The sequence below is a fragment of the Hermetia illucens genome, chromosome 6, assembly GCF_905115235.1.
Source record: "Hermetia illucens chromosome 6, iHerIll2.2.curated.20191125, whole genome shotgun sequence".
NCBI classification, from domain to species: Eukaryota; Metazoa; Arthropoda; class Insecta; order Diptera; family Stratiomyidae; genus Hermetia; species Hermetia illucens.
In genome coordinates this window covers 37626356-37653272 of record NC_051854.1, presented here as the reverse complement: position 1 = coordinate 37653272, position 26917 = coordinate 37626356, and the positions used below count along the sequence as shown (strand labels likewise).

The window sequence follows — 26917 nt, the reverse complement described above, 5'->3', positions numbered from 1 at the left end:
TGTTTCTATTAGCGAAGTCTTCATTAATGTCCAGCAACTGCTCGTCAAAATATTTCCGTTTCTTACGTCTATTATTTTATTGGAAATTCGCCATAGCTCGTAATATTTTCTTTTTTCGCTCTGATTGCACTTCGGATATATTGTCTGTGGCTTTCGTTCTTTACATCGAGTGATATTCTGTATTCCTCGTCAAATCAGCCAATTCGCATCCCAAAACCTTTTTTGCGACTTCCTTGATAGTGCCTTTAAGCTCTCCTCAGAACCGATGTACATCTGTGTTGCTGATGTCGTGTAGCATAGCTGGTCCTTTTTTCCTCTAGGGCGGCTGTATATGCCTGCGCCATAGCATCGTTCAGGAATTTATCAGCCCTGAAGATTTTGGTAGGGTTGATTCCCGATTGGTGCAATGAGAAGATTCTGCACCGATATGTTGCCTTCACCAAGTATTGATTTGAATCACAGTTTGCTCCACGATAGAATCGTAGACTCAATACACTTGGCGCCCACCTGTTACCAATGAGGACATGGTCAATTTGGTAGACGGTATATGCGTCTGGTGACATTCAGGTCTGTTTGTGAATACGCTGGCGCAGGAAGCATGTGGAGCTTATCACAATATTTCTGCTGCTGGCGAAGTCATTTAACCTTTATGATTGCATTCCTCATGGATGCTTTTTCCCTCAGTGGTTCCCCGATGCCAATTTTCGTTTCTGATTTTCGCATTAAAATCCCCAAACAGTATTTTGGCATCATTTGTTGGGAGTGAGTCAAACAGTGTCTCCAAGCGTGCCTAAAACTCGCTGCATCTTCCTTGACTTCAGTTGGGGCGTGCACGTTGATGAGCCAGAAGTTGAAATAATGAGTCCTGATGCGAATCACACACAACGTTTCATGGATAAGTTTGAAAGCCATAACGTGCGGCTTGAGCTGTTTAATAATAATAATTATAATCGTTGGCGCAACAATCCATGTTGGATCAGGGCCTTGAAGTGTGTTAGAGCACTTCATTCAAGACCGTAACGGTACACTAGGAGGCAATATGGTCAGCATTGCGCTCGCCCGAGATTATTACCCTGATTTGACTCAGGTACTCATTCACAGCTGAGTCGACTGGTATCCGACGTCAAATTACGATACAAATTCCACTGCCACCAGTGAGATTTGAACCGTGACCTTCCGTACGACAGCCTTGCGCTCTAAATACTCAGCTATCCGGACAAAGCTGTTTGCTCACTATAAATGCAACTCCAAACTCCTTGTGATCCGATGGTTTGCCTCTTTTGAAAATTGTGTGCGAATTTATATCGCTTATTTCCCTACGAATCCAATTTGTTTCCTGGACTGCAATCATGCTCAATTTGAAAATCTCGACCAGTTGAAGAAGGACCTTGACGGCCCCTGGTTTGTTCAGGGAACGTACATTCCAGGATCCGAAAGAATAGTCCGATAGACGTTTGGTTGGTCGTCATCGTTTTTCTGTCCAATCCGAGGCCAAGTTTCGAGGTTTCTTGACATGGAGTAGTTTTTACATGGATGGGTTCTTAGCCCATCGTAAGATCCCATCCAGGGGTGGCCTCGGTGATAACTGTTTCAGGTGGTTCGAAACGCACCAGAGTTCACACAATTATGTTGCAGACTTGGCTACGTCATTCGTGACACCCTACTCACCTGAGACGCTTAGGTGTAATTCAGCCATTCAGGCTACAGATATCCCTCCCTCCTCCTGTCTCAATCATAGCTTGGGACATGTTACGCCGAAGTTATTTCGAAGCATCTTGAGGAAACTTAGATAAAACTAGATACTTTTCTATCAAAATTCAGTGATTCTCTTTCCACATTCAATTGGATACTATTGTTTCCTCCCTTTCGAAGATTTTATTCAAAATGTTGAAAATGGTCATGCTAGCATGGCTAAGGATCAAAACGGAATGGTAAGGCGAACAAAGCGTTGAATACGAAATATGGAATGCTCGATCTTCGCTCACAGCTCAACCATACTTGGTCCCATATAGTTGTCCAGTTTTAAGGTCACTGACCATTGCTACCTATTCATAGATTGCGGGTACTATTTTTGTCTCCTTTGACTTACCGTAGAAATAAGTGGGTCTAACATTCATTTCATCAAAAGACGAGCTCTAGACGTCTCGTTCGATCCGAACCTCCGAATCACATATGTGGATCATAGGCTTTATGATTGCGCGGGTGAGACCCCAGTTTATTTTTGACATAATCTTTGCAGAATTGTCATATATACTAAAAACCTTTTATCCCGAAGCACTCTGCTTCTTTCCCCCACCATGTATAAAACGATGGCTTCTGAAAAGTGTCCTTCCGATCAGTTTACAGTCTTTCTTGTAGTACCCAATTTTGACAACTGGGCCTCCGTGGAAAATGACGTTCATAGCAACTGCTGATTTTCGTCGTCCTTCGTAATTTTTGTGAACACGGTATTGAACATTGGATCTATTTCTGTTCGCCTTATTCTCGCAAGAACTCGTCCTTCTCTTTTTTATAGTCACATTATGTCTTTCGATTAGTATCATCAATTGTAATATAACACCCTATCAGGAAGTAAAGTCAATTGGATACTTGGCAATAAGAACGTTACAAGATGATATGTTAATATCCGAGGGTCCTTGTAAGCAAACAATTGAATCATTTTTCCACTTTATGTAAATTCTCCTTTCCACTGAAAGGACGCCTTTTCTAAAAGAATAAAACATCGTCCCTCGTGGGCGATAACTGATTACTGATACAATCGTGTTATTCCATTTTCTCCATTTGCTTCCTTCAATTGAAATGTCTGCATCCTTGGTAAACGTTTCCTAAATGAAATCTAATTTCCTCTCAAGGCAAGTACCCATATATGTGATGAATGTTGTGGGGGATACATTTTCCCATCATATTTTGAAAGCATTTTAGCCTCGAGTCGTTCACATTTCCTTCTTCCTTCGTTTGATTGTTTCCAGTGAATTGGAAAAGTCTAACGTTCTCCAACTTGACGAATGCCAGTCTCTGATAACAATTCCTATTCATATCAAATTAAGTCTAAACGAGCCAACAAATAATCAATATAAGTACGCGAGGACGATAATTGAATTGACTGGAAATTCAATCAACGAGACACAGTTGCTCATTCGGCGGATGAAAGTTGGAAAAGTGAGGAATTTGAAGGGCTTAGTCACGTAACAAACATGTCCCGAAGAAGCCACCGCACTTGGCAGAGATGCGGCGGGTGGTAATTGGGTGTGAAAAAAGGATGCCAAACGAATGATAAAATTGAGTTTACGGCTAGCGAAGGAAAGGAGACGATGGGCGAAAAATTGCATTTACACAGGCTATAAAGTAAGGACGGCTAAACTCCTGCTTCAGGAGTACTTCCTTCAAATGTCGCTCCTGGCGGAAGGCATGTCAGAAACCCAGTCCATTCTCTCCTTCCTCGAGTACTTGAGTAGTGAGGGAGCTCTAGACCAAGCCTGACGTTATGTATTAAGTTACTTCGTATCTCAGACTATGTGAACGTAAGTTCCTTGGAGTGGGCACAACTTTATATCGTTTTCCGTGCTCTCATGGATTTACAGCGAGGACATGTTTTAGAATTCTCAAGGGCAATTTCCTGGCTAAATAATATTTTCTTGAATTCAATTATCTAATAGCCTCGTGTGTTGTGAAGTGAAGGCGAGAACTTGTGTCATCCGGATCTGGAGCGTCAGATACTAATTACAGAACTATACAATTATGACCTACCCTGAAAAACGAAATTAACGATGTGTAAGGGTTGATGAAGTTCATGTTGGTACCAATGTGAGCTTCTCAATTTCCAACTAAAAGTACGTACTAATATTCTCCCATTCGGTACTAATGAACAGCAAAATGTGTTTGGAAGTCGCTTATCTTTCCCCTCAGAATTATACTGTGTTGACATTTGCGGATTTTCAAGCGGGATTGCCGCGATAAATCTCCATTGATTCATTGTAGACTCATTTCGGGGCCCTTTGCATGCTTGTCACTAGCATTACAGCACAGGCTTAAATCCTGACATTGAATCAGTATGGAGAGCAACGGAGAAAGGATTTCCTACAGTGTAGGTGCTACTGGAGCAATCCCATCATTTCTGCTTCCTGACTTCCAAAATACATACATTAACGCCAAAGCGCATTTCAAATTAAGCTCTAGCCAATGTCACTTCATCATAGGCAACTGAAATTTCCCATAATTTTCCTTCCAAATTATCTAGATACTTTTTCCCATTGGACTGATGGGAATGTAATCCTTCCTTATGCTCGAGTTAATCTGCTTAAAAGCTACTTGCTTATGCGTTTTCGACGTAGAGCCATTTACAATCCTAAAGCTGACATTGGCAAATGCATCCTAGGTACAAGGTTAAATTGATGATGCGAAGCGGAAAGGCAAGTCTTCCATATGCAAATCGACTTCTCATACGTTCAGATCCTTCCGTATAAATTGTATGCTTCCAGCTTGAAAATATTTAGGAACACACCTATGTATGCATGTATGAGAGCTTATGCGCATACATTAAAGAGACGATGCAGGGAGGAGGGTACGCAAATGCAAATGATGATTTAAGGCGCAGAAAAATTGCTTCCGGGGTATACCATGGCATTCGAGATTAAACAGCAACTGAAATTTAGACGCAGAACAATTACAGGTTTATAACGCAGTTTGCTTGCTCCTTGATGATGCCATCCAGGGAAGAACACTAGCAGTTCGACTTCCTTTTAGTATTGCCCTCGTCATTGGACATAACATAGCTTTGCGACTGGGTGGCAAAGCTAAATAAACCTAATTCCATATATGAGCTTACTCCCTTGTTTACTGCACACCTTTCACTATTCCACTTCCGTCACTTCCTTGTGGAAAGAGCTGTAGATCCTATTCACCGCAAACTTGTCTCAACTCTAGAATTTCAGGGATTAGCGTTTAAACCCTCAACGGTCCTTGCGAAAGGTTGTTTCTGAAAGCTTTCCTTCCATCTACAATTACCATCTTGATAGTTTGAAGGAGACCAGACTTTCTACCACTTTGATTTAAAGGACTGCCTTCTCCCGTCGTCTACCTTACGGTTCGAAAGGGTCTAAACCCCGTTTCTTCGATCATTTCTTGATAATTCGGAAAGACTCACTGATTGTTTGCTATTCATTCTCCTTGAATTTTTCGAAAATCACATCAGCTATGACACTTGCTTCCCACAGTAGTTACCCTCCTGGGGGGATTCATCTGTACAAAATATACCTCCTGACACTGCTACTTCCCTTCTATGACGTTTCTAGTGAAGCCCACGGCCGTGTTGATTGTGTTGACAGTAGAATATGCCACCCTGAAGTCACACTAATATTTTGATAACGTGATTCAAAGGAGTATGTTATAAACCACTTGTGTAGTGAATACAACACTAAATTTGGAACTTCCTTTATTTGGGTTGACAGAGTCCGCCGACCTGCACCTATAGTAGTACCGCCCAACTGAAATGGTTCAGCGATACGTGCTTACATATCTCTGTACTATCCAGGCTCCGGATTGAATGAATAAAATATGAAACCAAAAAAATAGGGAGTTGGACCACACGTGGAGCTGGAAGACTTCGAACGTAGCGGTGAATGAGGGATGGAGGTTTCACGACAAAATACATTGAGACACGGCCTTCTTGAGATCCTGGCGATGTGGAGTAGCAAGTTATTGGGCCAAGTGGAGGTGGACCTGTGTCTCCTATACGCAAAGTTTTTCTCTGGGAGCAGACGGAAATCTTCAACAATTAGAACAAGCTTGGACTTAACCATAACGTTTGTTAATTTAGAAAAAAATATTGAGGAGGAATATCGGCCTAAAATCCTCGAGGTCCTTTTGAGATTTGTCTTCCTTAGGGATCAGGACTAATTTTTCCTCAATCATTTGATGTATTCCGAGATAGCCATACATGATTTAATGCTTCCAGAAGAACTTCTCGTGTCGATTGGTTCAGCCACCGGAGATAGGTGTAGATGATCCCGTCCGTGCCTGGCACAGAGCGCTTTTTATATCTGTCAAAAACCTCCTGGAACTCTTGCAGGGAAAAGGGTAGGGAGGCGAAGCCAAAGGGAAAGATTCGGGGCCATTGTTATAGTGTCCTTTTATAAGGATGAGAAATTACAGGCACTTAGTGTCATTCCCAACTTCAAGGTGCTCCTGAACGGTCTTAAACTAGTTGATCTCACTCCAGAATTCTTTAAAAAATTTGCAGTCGGAGATGTTCATTCACATGTTATGCCAGGATTTCCTCCTGACCTTTCTCACAGTTTGGAACCAAGTATTTCTTGCCTGGATAAAGATTTTGAAGCTCTCTTCATTCGCAATTGTTCTAAGGTTCCTGCAAGCTTGTTGTTTTGTCCGGAAAATAAGTTTGAGGCTTACAGACCGCCAGTGTCGCTGAACTAATCCTCTACCGTTACAAGGAAAGAGTGACTTGATTTGTGGTAATTTCAGCTATTTTTCTTATGTTAAGGCGAAGGGTAATGTTTGAGATCTTGAGATGTAGATGTGTGTGCCCAATTTTGGACGCACAGTTTTGGCATATCCTGTTATTCTGAATGCGGATAGATCGGTGGTGGCTGTTTGAGATCACCTCCTCCAGAGTGTCCTACAACTGAATTTGAAATTGTGATGTCATAGGCAGAGCCTGTGGGGTTTAGCCCTGGAAGGAATTTGAAAAGGGTAGGTTTACCATCATTGAACAGGCAAAAATTGTAGTTGCTAATAACGTCCTCGAGGTGTAATGGTCATCAGTGGAGCTTGAACGAACATTGAAGTCCTCAATAACAAGAACATTATGCCTGCCCTCCAGGATGTTGATCAGCTTGTTAAGCTCCGTTTTAAAAACTCTTCTATATGTCGAGTGGGAAAAATATAAGGAAGCAATCGTCAGATTAGGTTTTAGATTGGATGTTTCAGTATGATGATGTCCATATCAGTTGGGTAAAGAATATTATGGAAACGGATTCCCTTGTCAAGCGCAATGGCGACTCCGTCATATCCATCATTCCTGGATTTTGCTATTAGATTGTATCCTGGCAGGCAAGTATGACGAGAGCGAAGGTTGATTCTAAAAGTCCCTTTGGAGGGTGAGGGTGTCAATATTATTTGAGTTTGCAAAAAATGAAGAGAGGGCTAATTCCTTAGCAGATTTTCGATGTTGTGCTGTAGGATCCAGAGCATTGCTGAGCAAGTTAACAAAGTGCAGATCATTGTCTATACCAAATGTATTAAAGTTACCCTTGAGATTGTTAGCCACTTCACGTAACTCTTGGGTATCTGAGGAGGAGGCAATGCGAGGTCTTAGAAAGACACGTCCGCCGCAGCTCCGCCGCCCGAACGGCGGAACAACAGCGGGTGCGTGTGGGATTCACACCCACTAAAAACCACCCACGGTCTCTCCAGTCCCAGCCCCGTGGGACCACCATTGAGGTATTACTTCGCGGGGTAGGTTTGCTCTTAGGCACTCATCCTTCTCCTATTTGCAGCTTTCCTCCTTCTTTGTTCCTTCTGCAACTCCTCCTGCATTTGGATGATTGCGGAGCCAACCGCAAACCACTTCTCCTCGGACTCCAGCATCTCAGTAACCAAACTCTCCGGGGTCCCGCTCCTACCCAGCACCTGGTTTAAGCTCCTTCTCTCCATCGCAAATCGTGGGCAGTGAAACATCACATGCTCTGGATCCTCCGGTATGCCATCGCATCTGGGACAGTTCGGAAAATCATCCAACCCAAAGCGGTGCAGATACTGCCTGTAGCAACCACCGTGTCCCGTGAGGAACTGGGTAATGTGGTAGTTGGTATCCCCATGTTTTCACTCAAGCCACACCCTAATGTTAGGAATGAGCCTGTGCGTCCACCGATCTTTCGCAGACTCGTCCCATCTGCGTTGCCAGAGATCAAGCGACTCTGACCTTGCCGCATTTATACGCTGTGCATGCCCCTCCTTATGTCCTGCATTGTACAGGACACTCATTTCTTTGGCCAGAATGTCAACCGGGATCATGCCTGCTACCACCAATACTGCCTCATCTGATGTGGTTCTAAAAGCACTGCAAACCCTCAAAGCCATCCGCCGGTAAACCGAGTTCACCTGCTTCCGTCTCTGGGAGTTTGCAAGCGCCTCTGCCCACACAGGCGACGAGTAGAGCAGGATGGAGCGCACCACTCCGGCTAGCACCAACCTCCGGCAATGTTTCGGCCCACCAATATTTGGCAACATTTTTGCAAGTGCCGTGGTGGCACTGGCTGCCTTTTGGCATGCATACTCTAGGTGTTCCCTAAAACTCAATTTGGTGTCAATTATTACCCCCCAAGTATTTGATAGCCGGCTTTGATACGACCGTATGTCCACCGACCTCCACTTTTAGAGTGTTATTTTTCCTGTGTTTCGTTATCAAGACCGCTTCCGTTTTCGCGTCCGCCAAGGTCAGTTCGGCCTTTTCTAGCCAGGACTTTACCGCTCTCACTGTTTCCGTTGCGTAAACCTCCACATGTTCTGGGTGTTTTGCTGCAACAACCACAGCTAGGTCATCAGCAAAGCCGACAATCGTAGTCCCCTCTGGGACGGGAAGAGCAAGCACCCCATTATACATGATATTCCACAACAGGGGACCAAGTACCGATCCCTGTGGTACCCCGGCTGTGACAATGTACTCTTTGGGACCGTCATCCGTCCCGTACCAGAGAGTCCTCTCTGAGAGGTAGTTTTCCACCAAATTCGCTAAGTATCCGGGGACACCTATGTCAGTCAACGCCCGTTTAATTCTATTCCAGTTGGCCGAGTTGAATGTGTTTTTGACATCCAACGCCACCACGGCACAGCAGCCGTCAGAAATCAGTGCACCTTTTGCCAGGTTTACCACCATGCCAATTGCGTCCACCGTAGAGTGGGCGCGTCGGAAGCCAAACTGGCGTTGCGACAAACCATTGCTGGCTTCGACGATGGGCAGGAGTCTGTTGTAGATGACTCTCTCCATCATCTTCCCCATTGTATCCAACAGGCAGATAGGACGATACGACGCTGGGTTTCCAGGTTGCTTGCCAGGCTTCGGAAGCAACACCAACTTTTGCTTTTTCCACTGGGCAGGGAATATTCCTTCTTTTAGGCATGCCTCGAAGGTGTTGGCGAAAAGGTCGGGCCTAGTCTTCACTGCCAGTTTCAAAGCTCGGTTGGGGATGCCATCCAAACCTGGGGCCTTGTTGTCACCGAACCTACCGCATATTTCCTGCAGCTCCTCCACAGTTACAGGCGGTATTATGCCGTCATTTGGCTGGACAAAAATTTGCCTTCCCCTATTTTCGTGGTGAGGGAACAGAGTGGTAACAATCTGTTTCAGGAGGCGCGAACAGGTCACCTGGGGTGATTTCCGCAGCCTTTTCATCACCACTCTGTAAGCCTTGCCCCAAGGGTTTATGTCGGCATGGTCGCACAGCTGTTTGAAGCAGTTCTTTTTGCTCCTCCGAATGGCTTCCTTTAGGCGGCCACGCAATTGCTTGTGTGCCTCCTCTCGACCGTCGCCACCGGGTTTTCCCCTGAGCCTCTGGCAAAGCCTCCTTGCCCGAAAACATGCGGCTCACAAACTTGCGATTTCGTTGTTCCACCAGTAGTTGGGTTGCCTATTGGGGAGCAATCGCCTTCTGGGCATAGTAGCATCGCATGCTTCCGTCACCCATCGAGTGATCTGGGTGGCTTTCTCTCCAGCCGTACCATTCAGGGATATGTCGGATTTGAGCACCGCGGAAAACGTGTCCCCCTCGAACGCTTTCACTGTCCAGCCAAGCATACCACCCGGTATTTTGCGAAAACTGTTTTTCGAGCTCGATCCGCCCTTGATCTCTATGCAGATTGCCTGGTGGTCGCTGTGAGTATAGTCCTCACTGACATGCCAAGCGATTCTACTGGCTAAAGTGGCACTCACGTATGTCAGGTCCACTATAGACCCCAGGCCCCTTCCCCGGAAAGTGTACGAAGACCCAACATTCGCCAGTACTACGTACAGCTCCGCGAATGCTTCGAGGAGAATACGTCCCCTGACATTAATTATCCGGCTGCCCCATTCAAGAGCCCACGCATTGAAATCGCCTCCTATTCTGATCGGCCTACGTCCTCTTGCATCCAAAACAAGAGCAGCAAGCATCCACTCATACTCGACGAGTGTAGCGCTGGGTGGAGCATAGCAGCTGTAGATGTGGATGCCCTTCACCTTCGCTCTGATGAAGCCCTCCTCCGGGTGCTCCATTATTTCCTGGAAGGCTTGTTCTCCACAAGTCCACGGCGCTGCTTGGCCCGTTTGGTCTTTGACCCAAACGCTACCGCTAACGTTTCGGTATGGTTGACTTAGTATGGCGACATCGATGTTTTTCTCGCGGATGGTTTGCGCGAGTAGATCCTACGCCGCCTCGCAGTGGTTGAGGTTGATTTGTATCAACCTCATCTGCGATTTGTGCTAAGGGCTCTCCTGTATTCCGGGTACCTGCTGCTGCCTGCAATGTGCCGATGGTCCACACCCTCCTTTCCTTTGCACAGTAGACAGTTTGGGTCAGCTCCGCAGTCCTTGCTGATTTGGCCTTCCACTCCGCATCTCCTGCATTGCTTTGACCTGTCATTTGGGTTAGTGCATGACTTCGCAAGTTCCTTGAAATAATTCGTGAAGGACTTGTTGACTTTGTGTATTTGAGGTGTTTTGAACAAAAGCTATTTGGATCAACTTAAGGTGTTTCTGCCACTTAGGGCAGGAGCGATTCTTGAAGTTGTGCCCTTGACAGGTAGGAGTGTCGCAGGCTGCTACACACTTGCCCCTTTTTCTAGAATTCATCGTTCAATAGTGGTGTTGCATAAGAAATTAAAACGTAATATCGTCGCCGTCGCTAGTAGTGATTATTTTATTCAGCATATAACGATATTTCGGGAACAACTTGTTGCCTTCTTCAGGGCACGGGTGTATACTTTGCATAATTCTGAGGTGTGATCCAGGCGCCCACATTTGGAGCATTGGCTAGGTTTAGATATGAAGTATTCCACTGGCATGTGGGTGTAACCAAACACAATGTGGTCTGAAAGGTCGGATACATCAAAAGCTACTTTTATAGCAGTTGAGGGGATAAATTCTTTGGGGCTGTCTGGATTTCTTCTGTTTAGTAACCCTGGCAGTTTTCCCCCAGGATCTCTTCTTCAATGAAAGTTATAGGCACTCACTCCTTTTATGATGCCAAATCTGTATACAAAGTTTGGTGGAATGAATGACTTAAGGACCAAGACGTTAACTTTAGTGTTTTAGACAAAGGAAGTCGCGTGATCTGCCTTGTCAAACAGCACAGTCCACCGGCAGAATCTGATTTGTTAACATCTAGTATGCCTTTGATATTAAGATTTCTTGTTAATTCGAAAAACTTTATGCCGTCAAGGCTCAGCTTTCTATTATCTTCCAGAGCAATTCTATTAACTATAATAGAATAGGGAAGTTTTTCTTAAGCATATGTAGGCCGTAGAGGGTGATTTCCGACGTAATATTAGCTGGGACCTTGGGAAATTTCATTCATATTCTTTCTTCTAGGCCAATGTAGGATTGAGTGCTTATAGCTTGTGTTTTGGAGAGATAGATCTGTCCCTGATAGATTCATGTTCATTTTTGGCAATTTTAGTTTTAGGTTTCACGTCGATGAAATCGTTTTCTTGAGAAGCGAAGACTTTTACTCCAACTTCGTCCATCTACATGTCCTGTGGCGTTCCCCGGTGGGCCTCGAGGAGGGATGCTTTCTGCGTCTGCGTTGCCGCAGAACATGGTTAGGACAGAAAGAAAATTGGCTTGTGTGCAGTTAGGAAAAGAAAGGCAAGGGTAGGGACATGAAGAAATGCAAAGCGATAAAGGGTCCCGTCCTCAGGATTGATAAACGAGTGTGGACGAACAAAACAAAAATGATAAGCAACATACTTGGAGCTCCTCAAAACAAAAGAAGCAACGCTGAGGTACAGTTTATACCAACAACACACTGTGCAGTTTCTAATAGGAACCGCGCAAAAAAGGATCAATTCACAAGCACTATATGATATATCTGGCCAGCATGTCACAAAAGGAGACAAATAATAGTAGTTGCACCAAACTTTACAATATTGGTATCTAATATGGCTACAATTCTGTGTCCTCCGAATGAGTTGGGGTTCTACTTTCTGTTTTAATCACTTCTAATTAGTTGAATAGGGTAATGTGACAATGTTCACGAGCCCTATTTGGGTAACACACAAATTACAAGCAAAATTGGTCGATTTCTGAGTTTATTTTATGTATGTACCGTTTGGACTTTACGGTCTACTCTTCCACGAAGCTTCTTTCGAGTAAATTATGCTTGTCAGATAGAAAAAGGGGTAGATAATGGCCCCAGTTCCAGGATGTTTCCACTAAACCGAACAAGTATGATACAATCATTTTGTAGAGTGAGGTCCCCCGATACGGGTGCTAAAAAGTCTCACTGGAATACAAATTATAGCAATAAGGGTCATCAACAAACTGAAAGGATTTTTTTGGAGCCTGTTGTTCTACAATCTAATGGGGAAGTTTCGTTTCAAGCATGCCAGAGTTGTCTATTCGCATTCTAAGCCTAGAGGCTTTCCCAAATGTCTATCGTACCAAATTCCAGGTGCCTGATTCTCTGAAGTCGAAATCCGATCCAATTGTATTTTATTGACATTTACCATAAAGACGGATGCATCTATTACGAATTCGCAGCTACCTTTAAGCATCTTATTATTATGGTCAATTGCTTAATTCGGCAATATGCCGGATATTTACGTGCGTGATATCAGCAGAACTCAATTATAAATACGTGCTGGGGCTGGAAATGTGTAAAGTTTACATCATAACCATCTGCCTTTGGGTAGAACTCAATGCTAATTAGTATACAAATATAATTTTAAACTACAACTGCCATGCTATCCTTGATCTATTTACCGTGATGCCACCAGGTCTTCTATGTACAATGGCGCAGCAAAAATATGAATCTTAAGTCGTTTTGTCCAAAATAACTGCATATTCTCCACCTCCACTCCTTCAATTGCTGCTATTATTCGCAATCTTGGCTTTATATTCTGCAGATTTCTTAGCGATCTGACTGAAATTCATATTACACTACCACGTAGAGGTATACACGGATGTGCAGATCCAGTGTAAGGCAAGTAACATTAGTAAGAAATTGGCATTCCTCAGATCGGCTGAGTAGGATGCTGAGATATGTAAGTGAAATCTAAAAATACAGTCCAAGGCTGGTGTCTGCAATTCAATAATTTGTGAGTTGCCACTAAAGATATTTTCTATTATTCGAAGCAAGCACACGACCAAAGCTGCTTCAATTGCTTGTGGTAAATTTAACTTATTGGGCAGTTGTACAAGAAATTGCTGGCATGTTTTATTCATGTGGTTCATGCATTGATTCGAAAATACGATCAGATGCGTGGATGCATGGTTTTGGGGAGTAGGAAGCGTTCTAGACTGCAACGGGATAAACGCAAATAAAATGTGAAAATGAGCCATTTGAATCTAATTTGAAATAATTATGGACGGAATGCAGGCTAATGGTATGCTCGGTGAAATCAGGTTTGGAAAAGGACTTACTGACTCTCTCTCTCCCTCCCTTTGCGTCTCCCAATGATGCTCCCTACACAGGCTTCAAAAAAAATTTCAAGATAGTTAATATTCTTCTTGAATTACAAGAAAAGTAATTAATTCATTAAGAAGTAAATTAGGTTTGAATTTCCTTCAATGGCGTAACTGCTTCCCTGTGTCTATGAGTAAATGCATATTTTGGGACTTTTTATGCGCACACACTGTCAACTGAATTGTTCTTATCGTTGCACCTCCATATATCTTGTATCTCTACGTAAGACGGCCTCGACATTCGTTGTTGAATATGAGAAAAGGTGGCGTCAAGGTTTGTTTGGATTTCTCAAAAGGTGAGCATAACCAAAATTCTTCGTTTTCACTTCAATGAGTCGCTCTCTACTGGACATTGATTACCCCAAACCGCCAACATAGAACAGCTTGTTGACATTGCCGACGCAATTTATCTCAGTAGATAATTGTGGTAATTATGTGGTTTCAGAAGTCAAACACTTACTACCGCTGCGTCACGCAACGGTTTGACCCTAACATTGGTACGTCGTTTTCACAACACAAATGACTGCAAAGTCAATGTCAAAGCTGCCGCATTCTGGTGTCCACCATTGTCTGTAGTCGGTAATGACTAAATATGCTTCTTGCTTAATTGTAGACGACCTCGTATAAATTCTGCGGTTCCAGAAGTTGATAAGAAATTAAGGCCAGAGACGTAGTAATTTTCTTATTCCTTCAGTAACGCTTTTGAACCCCGACTTTCACTGGAGGACCTTCTCCAACTTCTACATGTTTGTATGATATTTTTCAATTTCCTAATAAGATAATGAAATTAATTAGGTTAACATTAGGTTTCCCTTTTAACTTCACTTTGTTTTTTTTTCCGCATGTAGGCATGCCTATTTGAACGATTACTTGTCATTTTCAAATTCTACCATTGAGCAAGATGACAAGTATGAAATGGTCTAAATATATTTCTTAATGAAAGTTGGGAAGGGAAATTCAAATTTTAATTTAATTAACTCTGTAAATACCTAATTTAACATTGGGATCTTCCAATTACTAACAGATAACTTAAATAGAGATCGTCGTGACACTAATGTTGTCTAACTTTCTCCTGTCCCCGCATTTCTTTATGATTTCTACGTTCTTCCATGTGATGCCATGCCTCACTTCAATGATGTCCCGTGCTACCATTGATTTCAGCGTTGTGCTCTTCTTGTTCTTTCCCTGGCCGTTTCCGCTTTTCTCTCGTGCTCTTACCAGCATACCGCTGGTGTAGATATTTATTCTTGCAAAAACCGATATTTCGGGAATCACTTGTCCCCTTCATCAGTGCTCACAAGTCCGATAAGGGGGAGCAAGTGGTTCCCGAAATACCGGTTTTTGCAACGATAAATATCTACACCAGCGAAAAAGAAAAAAAAAATTTTATTATTTCAAATAATTAATCGTTGAAAATACCGCATAATTACACTCAGACCTATTCGATGGCACCATTTCGATGTTTAACTCTTTCATCGTTTTTATAAGTTTCAACGATGTCGCACAGTGTGTGACTCTTATTCTTTTTTTCCCTTCCAAGTTATTGACGAGGATGTCATTGTCCTCATTTCTTGCCGTTTCGCCTTTTTCCACACAGGTCTTCCAATAATTGACCATTGAAAGCCGTTTCTCACTCCGGTGTCGATTATATACTCCTTTTCTTTCCTAATGCCTTCAGCATTGAGGAGGAGCTATTTTATGTGCATGGGGTGATTCGAATTATTTGGTACCGTTCGCTGCGTGTGTGTAGGTTCTTTATAGATATCAAGAGATCCGCTTTTCTCCTCTATTGATCCTTAAATCAGGAAACGGGAGTTTTCCAGTGTCCTCTATCTCCATTGGGAATTTTAGGTACCGATGTACCTTCAGCATCTCCTGCACTTTGTCTTGATGAACAATGGAGAAAATGTCATCTAGATACCTTGATCAGATCTTTTGAGAGCAAGTCTTTGGAATGTATTAACACATCGTTCAATAAGTCCCGGGACTAACTATGAAAACAACATTTTATCGGCAAAATTCTTTATTATTCATCAACATAATCTTCTTCAAGGGTTATACAATCATTCCAACGCTTCTCTAACTTTTCAATCCCATGTTTGTAGAACGATTTGTCTTTTGGCTCAAAATGAGCCTCAGTAGCAGCGATCACCTCCTCATTTGAGCCAAATCTTTTTTCCTGGAGCATCATTTTGAGATCCGCAAAGAGCCAGTAGTCGCTGGGGGCCAGATTCGGCGAGTACGGAGGATGAGGAAGCAGTTGGAAGCCTAATTCGTTGAATTTGGTCATCGTTTTGATTGATTTGTGGCACGGTGCGTTGTCTTGATGAAAGATGACTTTCTTCTTCTTCATGTGTGGGCGTTTTTTTCGCTATTTCGGCCTTCAAACGATCCAATAACACCATGTAGTAGTCGCTATTGATGGTTTTTCCTTTTTCGAGGTAGTCAATGAAAATTATACCATTCGCATCCCAGAATACGGACGCCATCACTTTGCCGGCCGACTGTTGTGTTTTTGGACGCTTCGGGCGGCTTTTACCGGTCGTACGCCATTCAGCTGACTGCCGACTTGACTCCGGAGTGAAATGGTGAATCCATGTTTCGTCCACTGTCACATATCGACGCTAAAAATCCTGTTTATTGCGAGTAAACAGTGCCAAACAGCTCTCCGAATCATTGATACGTTGTTGCTTTTGTTCCATTGTGAGCAAACGCGGCAGCCATTTGGAAAAACCTTTTTCATAGCCAATTTTTGGTGCAAAATAGTAAATGCACTACCAGTTGATATGTTCACCATCTTAGCTACCTCGCACACTTTCATTTTTCGGTCACCCATCACGATTTTCAATACTTGCTTGGTGTTTTCGGGTGTTACTCCCTCATTTGGCCGACCCGAACGTTCCGCATCATTTGTATCAGCACGACCGCGTTTCACGTCGAAAATCACCGACAAATGGTTGTTTTCGACGGAGTAGAGTCCGGATAACGTTTTCCAAGCCATTGCTGCTTGAATAGTGTTTTTTCCCCATTAGAAAACAATGTTTTATCAACACACGAAACTCGTTTTGGTCCATTTTTTCATGATTGCAAAGGTAGCGTCAGTTTAACCACTATAGCTTTCTTGGTTATGTTTCAAATTACATCAAATTTTGACACATCTTATCTGAAGGTTGGTACTTCTGAACCTTGGTATATAAATGGCATTATTAGCGCCATTTCTACGCTGGTCCCGGGACTTATTGAACGATGTGTTATGCGTATAAATTAATTCGATCAGTTTTTTTAGTCTTAACAATGTATTTATTTCGAAACAAGATAAACAATCGGATTAATCAAAATATTGTCCATCTTTGGCAACAACATTTTCCCATTTCTCAGGCAGTTTTCGGTTTCCATCGGGAAAACTTTCTCGCCAAGTTTGAAGCCAATTTTCGACTTCTTCGAAAAAAGTGAACCGGTGACCTGCCAAATCGTGCTGCATCCGTCGAAACAGCCAGTAATCAGAAGGAGCATGGTTTGACGAATATGGCGGGTACGGTAAAATCTGTCACTTGAGTGTATGCAAACAATTTTTCACGACATTTGGGACGGAAGAATGACTTTGTTCTGTCTCGTATTTTGGCCTTTTTTTCGTAACACTCAGGTCAAACGAATCAATTGCAGACTATGCCGATTGTCCGTAATGGAATCACCAGGATTCAGAAGCTTATAATACATAATTCCCTTTTGGCCCCAACAGATACACAACATGACCTTCGAAACATAGATATTCGGTCTTCATGTTGAGGTCGATGGTAACGGTTGACCGGGTCTAGTGTAGTATTTCCTATTCTTGGGGTTATCATAAAATATTCACTTCTCATCACACGTCAAAATCCCCTCCATCCATGAATCGTCGAAACCATTTCCGACGATTTATCACTTGCAGCATTGTCACCATCAAAAGCATTCTATGCGCTTCAGCTGCACTTTTTATCCAATTGAACTTTCCGCAAATGCTGCCTAGTTATCACAAAATTCAACATTTTTAACATCAAAAACCGGTATTTTGCGTAGAAATTAAAGCAATATCTACTGCATATTATCGAAACATATCTACTCTCTCTGACGTAACCAATATAAAACATTAATGAGCAACCGAATTTATTTGTACATCATTCTTCTGTCCATGAATATATCACTCAAGAAGGGTGATAAGGGGTTCCCTATTGTCCCACCCTTCTGGTTCCGTTGTAGAACTTCCTTCTTCTTCCTTCAGGTAGCTCTTCGACATGCATATTCCCGCAATTTTCATAAGCATCCCTGTTTTGTCTTTTCCACGCCAAGGATATGGGATTTTCACTTAGTAGTCACTTCTCCAGACACAGAAGCGCCTTCTTCACTAGGATGATTGGAAGCAAAGCCTCCACGTCACTGTCGTTATTATTGTTTGGCTTTGTTTGTCTCTTAGTACCCGGCAGGCTAACAGTCTAAAGAGGGTTTGATACTACCCACAAGGTAAATCAACAGGACAGATGGCAGGTACTTAACCTATGTTACCAGAATCACACTATCGTTAGTTAGATTCTTCTGTGATTGGCCGATATACGTGCAAACACATAAGTGTCAGAGTCTGCCCGAACAGACGATTCAGTAATATTTTCTCGGAAGCTATAAGTATACGCGCAGCCTTCGATTTAATTATAGGTAAAGTCGGATGGATGTTGGCAAAAAATTTCCTTTCACCCGCGACGTTGCCAAAAAGTCATTTTCCCACTCCTTGTATGAGTGTTCCTGAACGGCCTGCAGGACATCAGCAGGGAGGGGCTCGATCAATTTCATGAGATACGAACCCTGCGTAAGCCGGGCACCAGAGAATTTTCAGTGGCTTGAAACGGGGGTCAGAAGCCAGAGTATGTATTTGGCCTACTAGGTAGTGCAGTCGCAAAGTTTGATTGAGTAATTTACAAGAGTAGAGAGAGTCTCTAATGATAGCAACCTTCTTCTCACACTAGATTTAAGGCCATCGCCTAACCTACCACAAGCAGCCGCCACGTGGGCCCTACTACAGGTTCTTCCAAATCATAAGACAAGATGACCTGAAACTTATTTCAAATTACAGGAACTTCATTGGGAACTACAGTGTCACACAGACTCTGGACATATAGATCGAGGACAGACCATTGTCATTATCCGGGTTTTGTACCACCAAATTATAGGTTTTAGGACTCCTTTCTTTTAGCTTGAGAAGTTCTTTGGCTGCCAAGAAGAGCTTTTGGCTTCTTAGCCAAAGAAAAAATCTGCGGTGGTACTGGTCAGCCCCAGGCATTTTCTCAGAATACAAATCTTTTTCTTCTTTTTCTTCAGCCTTTGTCCCGTTCACAAGCGGATTCGGATCACTTCTCGGAATACAACTAGATATAGAATTAAGCTTATTTTCGAAGTATCTGGGCGGATTCATAGTAGACGGAACTGCATACTCTAGGATAGGCCTTACCACAGATCTATAGAGATTGATGACCTTCTAGGGTGTTTTCGGAATAATAGAGTTCAAATTATCTCTGACCGAAGAACTCCTCGTTATCTCCCTGACTGAGACGGTGATGGACTTGACATGAGCAAGCGTTTGATTATTAACTTCAATAAGCAGGAGTGGGATCTTAAAGGATATTGATTGGGATTTGGTAGTCTTGATTGATAGTATATTGTATATTGAAAAATTTCAATACTATCAAAACATTTACTACGCGGGGATGCTGTATAGAGGCTGAACAACATTGGACTTAAAACGCATCCTTGGGGGATGCCATTGCCAATTTGAACGTTGTCCAGCCTTAGTTGAAGGCGTCGATTTGACATTATCCTTGACGCCCATAATACAATTTTCGCAGTAAAACGAAAACGTGACATTATGTTACATAGCTCCGCGAGATCCACCTTCTCATTAATATTCTTGACATCCAACACCACAGCCAGAACCTACTGACCCCTCCCTTTAGCTATCGAGATGTGCGCCAGAACGTCATTAATCCAAGCAAACGTAGATTTGCCTGCAGAGTAGGCTTAATAGTTGACCGGCAGGAGTTTGTATTCATCAATGAAATTGTTGATATGAACGTTGATCATCGAATTTAATAGTTTGGCAAACACGCTAATGAGGACGATAAAGCAAAAACTCGTCAAAAATTCAGGGTTCTTAAGAGCTTTAGGGATGGGTACTACCCGAATAATGGACCAATCGTCCGGTGGGATCCAATTGCACCACGTCGAATGACACTAGTGGTTCATCGGTGTCGTAAATTCCGCATCGTTCAGTTTCCTGATGTGGTCCCCCATATTCCTGATGCCTTTTCCAACGGGCAGTTCCCCTAGGTTCTTCAACCTATTCAAAACGGGAGTAGAGGGCTCAAAATACTTTTTTGAAAAATTACTTCTTGTAATGAGTTGAGAATCAATTTTCTCTGCGCAAGAAACTTGAGCACTCAGAGAGAAATCGGTCCTTTGGACGGTCATTTCGGTCATTTTTAAGACCTCTATGTTCTAAAGATTCGCGATCCTTTTTGGATAACCAAGAAATTTATTATCTAACAATTTTGATATTGGCATTGCCAGAATTTTTTTTTAGTTTTGGAATTTAGTTCGTCTACTCGGCTGAGGTATGTTCCGGAACTTCTGGGTCTATATTCAGTCATGATATTTCACTTCTGATATCTAGTTGCCTAGATGCTAGTGTTTATTTATTTATTTATTTATTCAATGAGGACAATACACAGAAAGCAAATTTCTTATTACATATTGTCCTCAGAGGGAGGAGCAAGTAAATGGCATATTTTGCGCTTAAAGCTAGAGAGGGACATAGAGTCAAATGAACCAAGCTGTAGGGCATTGTAGGACCGGCAAAACCTCAGGATCGGAGAGTGAAAGTAAATTTCGAGCTCGGCGAAGGGCACATCAAAAATGTCCGCATTACGTGTGTCATGAGACGAGGCGATACGGAGAGTAATATCCGAGTTGGCGGAGCAATCCATCAGACTATTGCAGAGTTTGAAAAGAGTACACATATCAAGGAAGATACGGCGTTGCTGTAGGGAGGGGAGATTGAGGGTGCGGAGTCGTGACGGATAATCAACCCGTGGAAGGTTCTTTTTGTAAGAGAGGGTCCGGGTGAATTTGCGTTGTACAGCTTCAAGAGCGCGGCCGTCACGGATGCGGTAGGGGGACCAGACTACAGAGCAGTATTCAAGGATGTTTTTGACAAGGGAATTGAAGAGTGTTAAGGAGGGCTGGATTGAGGTAAAGTCGGACGAGGAACGTAGGATAAAACCAGACATTTTGGAAGCTCTATTGATGATGTCAACGAAGTGGGAATTGAAACGAAGTTTATCGTCAAATATTACACCCAGGTCTTTGAAGGAGGTCAGTAGTGAAAGGGCTTGACCACTGAGAGAATAGGAAAAGGATGATGGGGAGGGTTTCAGGGAATAGCGCATCCAGTGGCATTTGTTGACATTCAGTGTTAGCTTGTTGACCGAACACCAACGGGCTAAATTATCAAGGTTGGATTGTAAGAGAGCACAGTCCAATGGAGAGGAAACAGAGGCAAACAATTTAAGGTCCTCTGCGAAAAGCAAATACGGGCAGGTGAGGATGGAGGCGAGGTCATTGATAAAAAACAGGAAGAGTAGCGGGCCAAGTATAGAGCCTTGGGCAACACCAGAGGAAGGAGAGAAGGAACGAGATGAGTGACCATGAAAAGAAACTTTGCAGGAACGGTATGAGAGATAGGAGGAAAGCCAGGAGATGACTGAGGGAGGGAACTCTAGCGAAGAAAGTTTAGAGAGGAGAATGTTATGGTCAAAGGTGTCAAAGGCTTTGGAGAAATCAGTATAAACAGCATGTACCTCCTGTCGTGAATTCAAGCGTTTAGCAACAAAGTTGGTAGAAACCAGAAGATTTGAAGCCGTTGATCTATGCTCCACGAAACCATGCTGCTCTTTGATAATGAGGTGACCGAAGTGCGCGGTCAACCAGTCGTTGACGTATCTTTCTAGGATTTTGGAGCAAGAGGAGAGAAGGGAAATGGGGAAATGGATGGTTCACAGCAAGGGAAGGGTCTCCGCTCTTGAGGATAGGAATGATGAGGGCCTCTTTCCAGAGACGGGGAAAGTAGCATTCGTCTAGACTTTTGTTGTAGATTATACACAGGGGGAGGGAAATGTGTTTTCTACAGTTAAGGAGGAAGAGATTAGGAAGCCCATCTTGGCCAGGTCCGACATTGGGGTCAAGGTTACCAATGAGGAACTCAACCAAGGAAGGCGTAAGGAGAGGAATGGCTAGTGATTCGGAGGAGTCTGTGGTTATGAAAGGTGTAGAGGGTGAAGGGCTCGAGGGAGAAAACACTGAAGAGAAGTAGGTGCAGAGAAGGTCGCAGGATTGTTGTGGGGAGTTGGCAGTGGAGTCAGCGAAGCTGATAGAAGAGGGGACAGAATGAGTTGGATTACGAGAGTTGCGAGCGTGAGACCTTGTTTATGGGGGTCTTCTAATCATTTGAGGCTGGAAAATGTGCGACTTTTTTTCTGGTTTTCCCGGTAACTTTTGGGGAGTTATCTTTCCATGAAATCTTGTGCATCCGGTAGCCAACATATTTTACTTAAATATTATTTTATAATAATTCTGCATGAAATTAGCAAGTAATGGTTGTCCATACTAACTAAATTGACATGTACACACATTAATGGGATTTCACAATTTAATATACCAAACTAATATCTCGTGATTGCAAAATCATAATAATTTAAAAAACCCACAAGACAAAAATATTTATATGCATGCCATTCAAAAATTTCCGTTCAAAGTGATTTAAATTGCTTTCAATTTAGATGTAATTGTTGGAATGTTTCATGAATTCTCATACTTATTTGTGCATTTCATACATCCATTTTATTTTCGGACTATTCTACTTACTGAGTTCGCTTTCACGATTTCTGATTGTTGTTTTCTTACTATTTTTTCATATTTGTTACTTGGATTTTGTTATTTGATTCTTCATCTTCTCTAATTGGAAAATTCAACAAAAATCAGGCCAACGGTCTTGCTTGTCAAGCTAAATATGTAGCTGGTTCCATAAAGTCGTACGCCGCGGGGACCAGTCTATTTGTTAAGTCACACGCCTATTAAGAGGAATATTCTGCACGAAGCCGGACATATACACAAACATGATTCGGAAAACACACTACAAGTCAGAGTTTCCAAGATAATCAATCCAACACGAGCTCTATAAATAATATAATTTGAAAGTAACGAAAGATACCAAAAATTTGGAAAGTCATGCCAACAATGAAGTTAAAAACAGACAAATTTAACCAAATGCGGTTTAATGCTGAATTTTGGACCAGACAAATATGAAAATTATTTTTCTGACTTTTTATTCATCTCTTCATGGAAAATTGCGGAAAAATCTAAGACTGAATGGAAACTCGAAAAGATTATGTAATTTGAAATCATCTGGCTCGGATCGATTTCTCCGGCTCAATCCGTGACAATGAAAGACTTCAAAATTTGAAAAAAAAACATCCTAAATTTTTTCATTCTCCTTTTGCATGATTAAGTAGTCCTTAATTAGAAAATTGTACTTTTCCTGACTTTTAAGGTTTTGTTTTGTGTTTTGTAACTAATAATCGTTAATTTTAGATCATGCCCTGAGTCCTGCGTTTCAGGACGCGATCAATAAAAATATTAAAGAAATGCACTGTGTTTTCTTTCCTTATCTAAATTAGCACTATTTTCTTGATGCACCAAATTTCTTCGGCTTTTGCACCAACTTTTAAACCTCTGCTATGCCGGCTTCTACCGTTTGAAATTAGTTTGCTTTATTTTAGATTGATTTTTTTCGCGATTGTGTGAATGCATTTTGTTTGACTTTTTACTCCTTACAAAACTTGTATAGCATCAATATCTTCTCCTTTATGATAATGGAATCTCAGTTACTTGTCAGAGGATAGGTGGGGCAGGAACAATCACCTGTAAAACGAGCTTGATTCTAAAAATTTTATTTTTGAATGGTGGATTTCAAGAGCGAACTAAAAACATATCTACGCTAGCAAGCACTAGGATCAAAAGCAACTCCTACACGCGCAGATGACAGCACTTGTAAATCATCAAATCTACTCTGACATGTATCTTCGAATAGAGATTCTCATGAATTTCACTATCTACTCTGGCATACATTCAGCATTTTCGTTCCAAACTACTTCGTTAACAAATCAACGACTCGATTCTCAGGCATACTTCACATTGAAAATTCTACTTTTCAATATGCCAAATTGACAGCTCGCTTATCATCACCTCACTTAAAACCCCTCTGCTCTCAGGACTCCAAAGACAATGGCCAGCAAATGGCCTGTGCAGGACCATCTACCCAACTGGCAGCTCCCCTGGTCAACATCGATAAAGAAACAAACGGGCAAACGGAATGTCTGAGCGTGCCGTGATTGGCAATCACATGATTGCTGTTATAGACTCACGATACGGAAGTTGGTGGGCTATGCACTTATTCTTATCCGCTCCTTCGCCGCATCCTTACTGGAGCTCTCATTCTCCGAGAATTTACTCCCTCCATCCAATAAAGTTACGACGGGACTACCACCTCGTACCGCGAACCGATTAATTAGCCTCTCGAAGTAACCTTGATGTTGCGTGGTAACCTGGTATTAGCAAGATACCCAGGCAATAGTTGCCCTATCACAAATCCTTCACATTGAGGTTTGCACTCAAAAAACCATCGAACTCAAAAATAGCTTTTTGAATAACCAAAATATCATCAACAGATACAACTATCAAAGTTACGTCTACCCCTGTTCCTAGATGAAATAGACAAGGACACGGGATATTCAGATTTCTCCAAAATCTCGCTTAGCTTCGAATACCAGTTCTCTTCAGTCCGTATATACGCCGTATATACGCTTTTCAGGCAAACACCGAAGTAATCATCGTGATATGCCCTCGTAGTGTCACATTGTCACTTTTAAATTAACATTGTAATGTATGATGTTTGATGGTAGGATCACCATGTAATTTATGATAAGATCTGATACAAATGCGTTGTAATCAACAACGACTTACAGAGTGACCAGGTAATATAAGAGGACTCTCAGGATCGCCTGGAGGATCCGTCGTTTCTCAGTGTCCGTTGGATGCGGTTCTCCAGTTCCAAGATGCGGGGATGAGCTTCCTCTTCTAAACAATAGCTTTCATAGGAACTAAATGATAAAAAGGTTTTGATTGGTCGAAAAATGGAAAGAAATACCACAGGGGCCTTACTTTAAGCGGGTGGCTCGCAGATATGATGTCACCACCTCAAACGCTATCCGTTCGAAATTTGCCACTGTTAAATGCAAGAATAACTTCGCAGATTTGGTTCTTATCTTGTGTTGCGTATGAACTTCGCAAGGATGACTTAACTTGTGAGTTTTACGCTGCGAGAATACAGCGAAGTAAAACATAGCGGTAGATAATGAACATTTATTGTTATTTTCTTTCTGTTTATATACAATTCTTTCTTAATCCTAAAACAATATATCCAACTAATTTATTGCGCAATCATCAATGTCCACCGACCGGTCATACATTCTGGTGAACTCGAAGAGTCCGCAAGGTGTGCATATAGCCGTTTTCGAAATGTCTCCGGGAGCGACAGAGATTGGGTTCGACGCCTTGGCTAGATCCAAGGTCGTAAAAATACGCCAGTCCGTAATCGATTGTGCAAAATCATGGATGAGTTGAATTGGGTATCGATCCCCAAAGTGGTGAACCCGACATGATCTGAATACGATACCTTCATGAGGTTTGCCTCCGATGTGCCGCCATAATGTTGAAGTATGGTGAGAACTCCTGAACGTGCGAGTACTCGGAGCGAAGCAGCATGGGAGATTCGCTCGTTCTCTATTCCGAGTTACTTCCGGATAGTACTACTGCTACGTACCAAAAGTATCTCAAGCGTTTGGCGTGGACTTTTCATATCATAACACGATCAACTGATGCAGCGTGTCGTGTCAATTCAACTGGAGTTCTAATCATGAAATTCGTAATCGAAAAATGATTCCTTACTCCGACGTGGTTGAGTCTTGACCCTCGTTGTGACCCACGACTGGTAATTCCGTGCCGGCCATTGTCACTGGAATCTTCATGCTGATCAACACCTTTTAATTTTTCAGCTCCCACTAGAATAGTTCAATGGAGGTCCACGATTGTTATATACGAGTTTTCACAGTCAAGTATCACTATCTGTTTCTTCGATACCTATGCCTCTTCACAACCTTAGAAACATCAACCACGTTTGCATGACCAAGTCGCTGGTGTATGTAGTACCTATATATCAATCCCTTTCGATAAAAGCTAGGCAAGGACTCTCTCTGTGGTCCCGTGCTAAATATAGGTGGCCTACTCTTTCAGTAGTTAGCACAATGTAAATTTTATCGCACAGCACTTTTGCACTCGTCTCCTTAAACAGCGCTCTTTCAAAACCCTATTAGAATAGGTTTACTCTCCATCTGTCTGCTACACGGACTTTTCTCAGAAAAGGCCATACCTATTGACACGAAATTTGGTAGAAATCCCACCACATGGGGTGAATTACATTTCTGTATGTTGAACTTAAGGGGTGTCCCCTTACACCTAAAAATTGGGCAATTTTTTTTTCACTAAATCCAACCATGTAGGGAATGAAAGGTATGGATTAGAACTGTCATTGTTTGCAAAGGGGAGGAATGCGGGGGTTGAAAATATGTCAATAACTTCAAGGATCCGTTCTTAGAAACTACTACTAACCATGATGTATCCAAATATTATAACACAAAAGTTCAAAAAAACCTTTCATACCGAAGGCGCCGAGCATCTGATTTCCGTCTTGTTCTTGTAGAGTCTTGCGCATCCATATACCTTCTTGCTGGTTTTTGGAAGAACTGAAACAATAAAGAAATCAAAGTCCACTGTGTCATAGAAAAAAATTAAAGAAAGTGGGTCAGTTTATCGAAAAACAGGCACTGGCCGATCTGCGAAAATCCTGTCCAAACAGAAGGACAAATTTTGCGGGACTTAAGGAGCAATTGGAAGACAATTGCAGTATCAATTGCCCAGAATTTGGAGAACAAAGGTATAGTGACAGTTCATCTTAAACTGTCTGCAATTTTCACCATAGGAAGGGATACAGGGCCTATACTCCGAGGGAGAAGCCACTCCTTTCTCAGAAAAATATTAAAAACCGCC

At 42.4% G+C, this 26917-nt stretch overlaps 1 protein-coding gene across 3 annotated transcripts in view; it reads left to right on the top strand.

The window, feature by feature from the left end:
* The window catches only part of LOC119660519 (fructose-bisphosphate aldolase), a 78764-nt gene that overhangs the window by 34237 nt on the left and 17610 nt on the right, over nt 1-26917 (top strand). The window contains exon 6 of one of the 3 annotated variants that reach the window (XM_038069140.1): nt 22736-22810. The exons of 1 other annotated variant lie outside the window; for it this stretch is intronic. In XM_038069140.1, coding sequence (XP_037925068.1) covers nt 22736-22810 — 75 coding nt within the window. Of the gene's footprint in view, nt 1-22735; nt 23225-26917 lie in introns of those variants that run through there. One more of the 3 variants, XM_038069139.1, reaches the window with a different exon arrangement.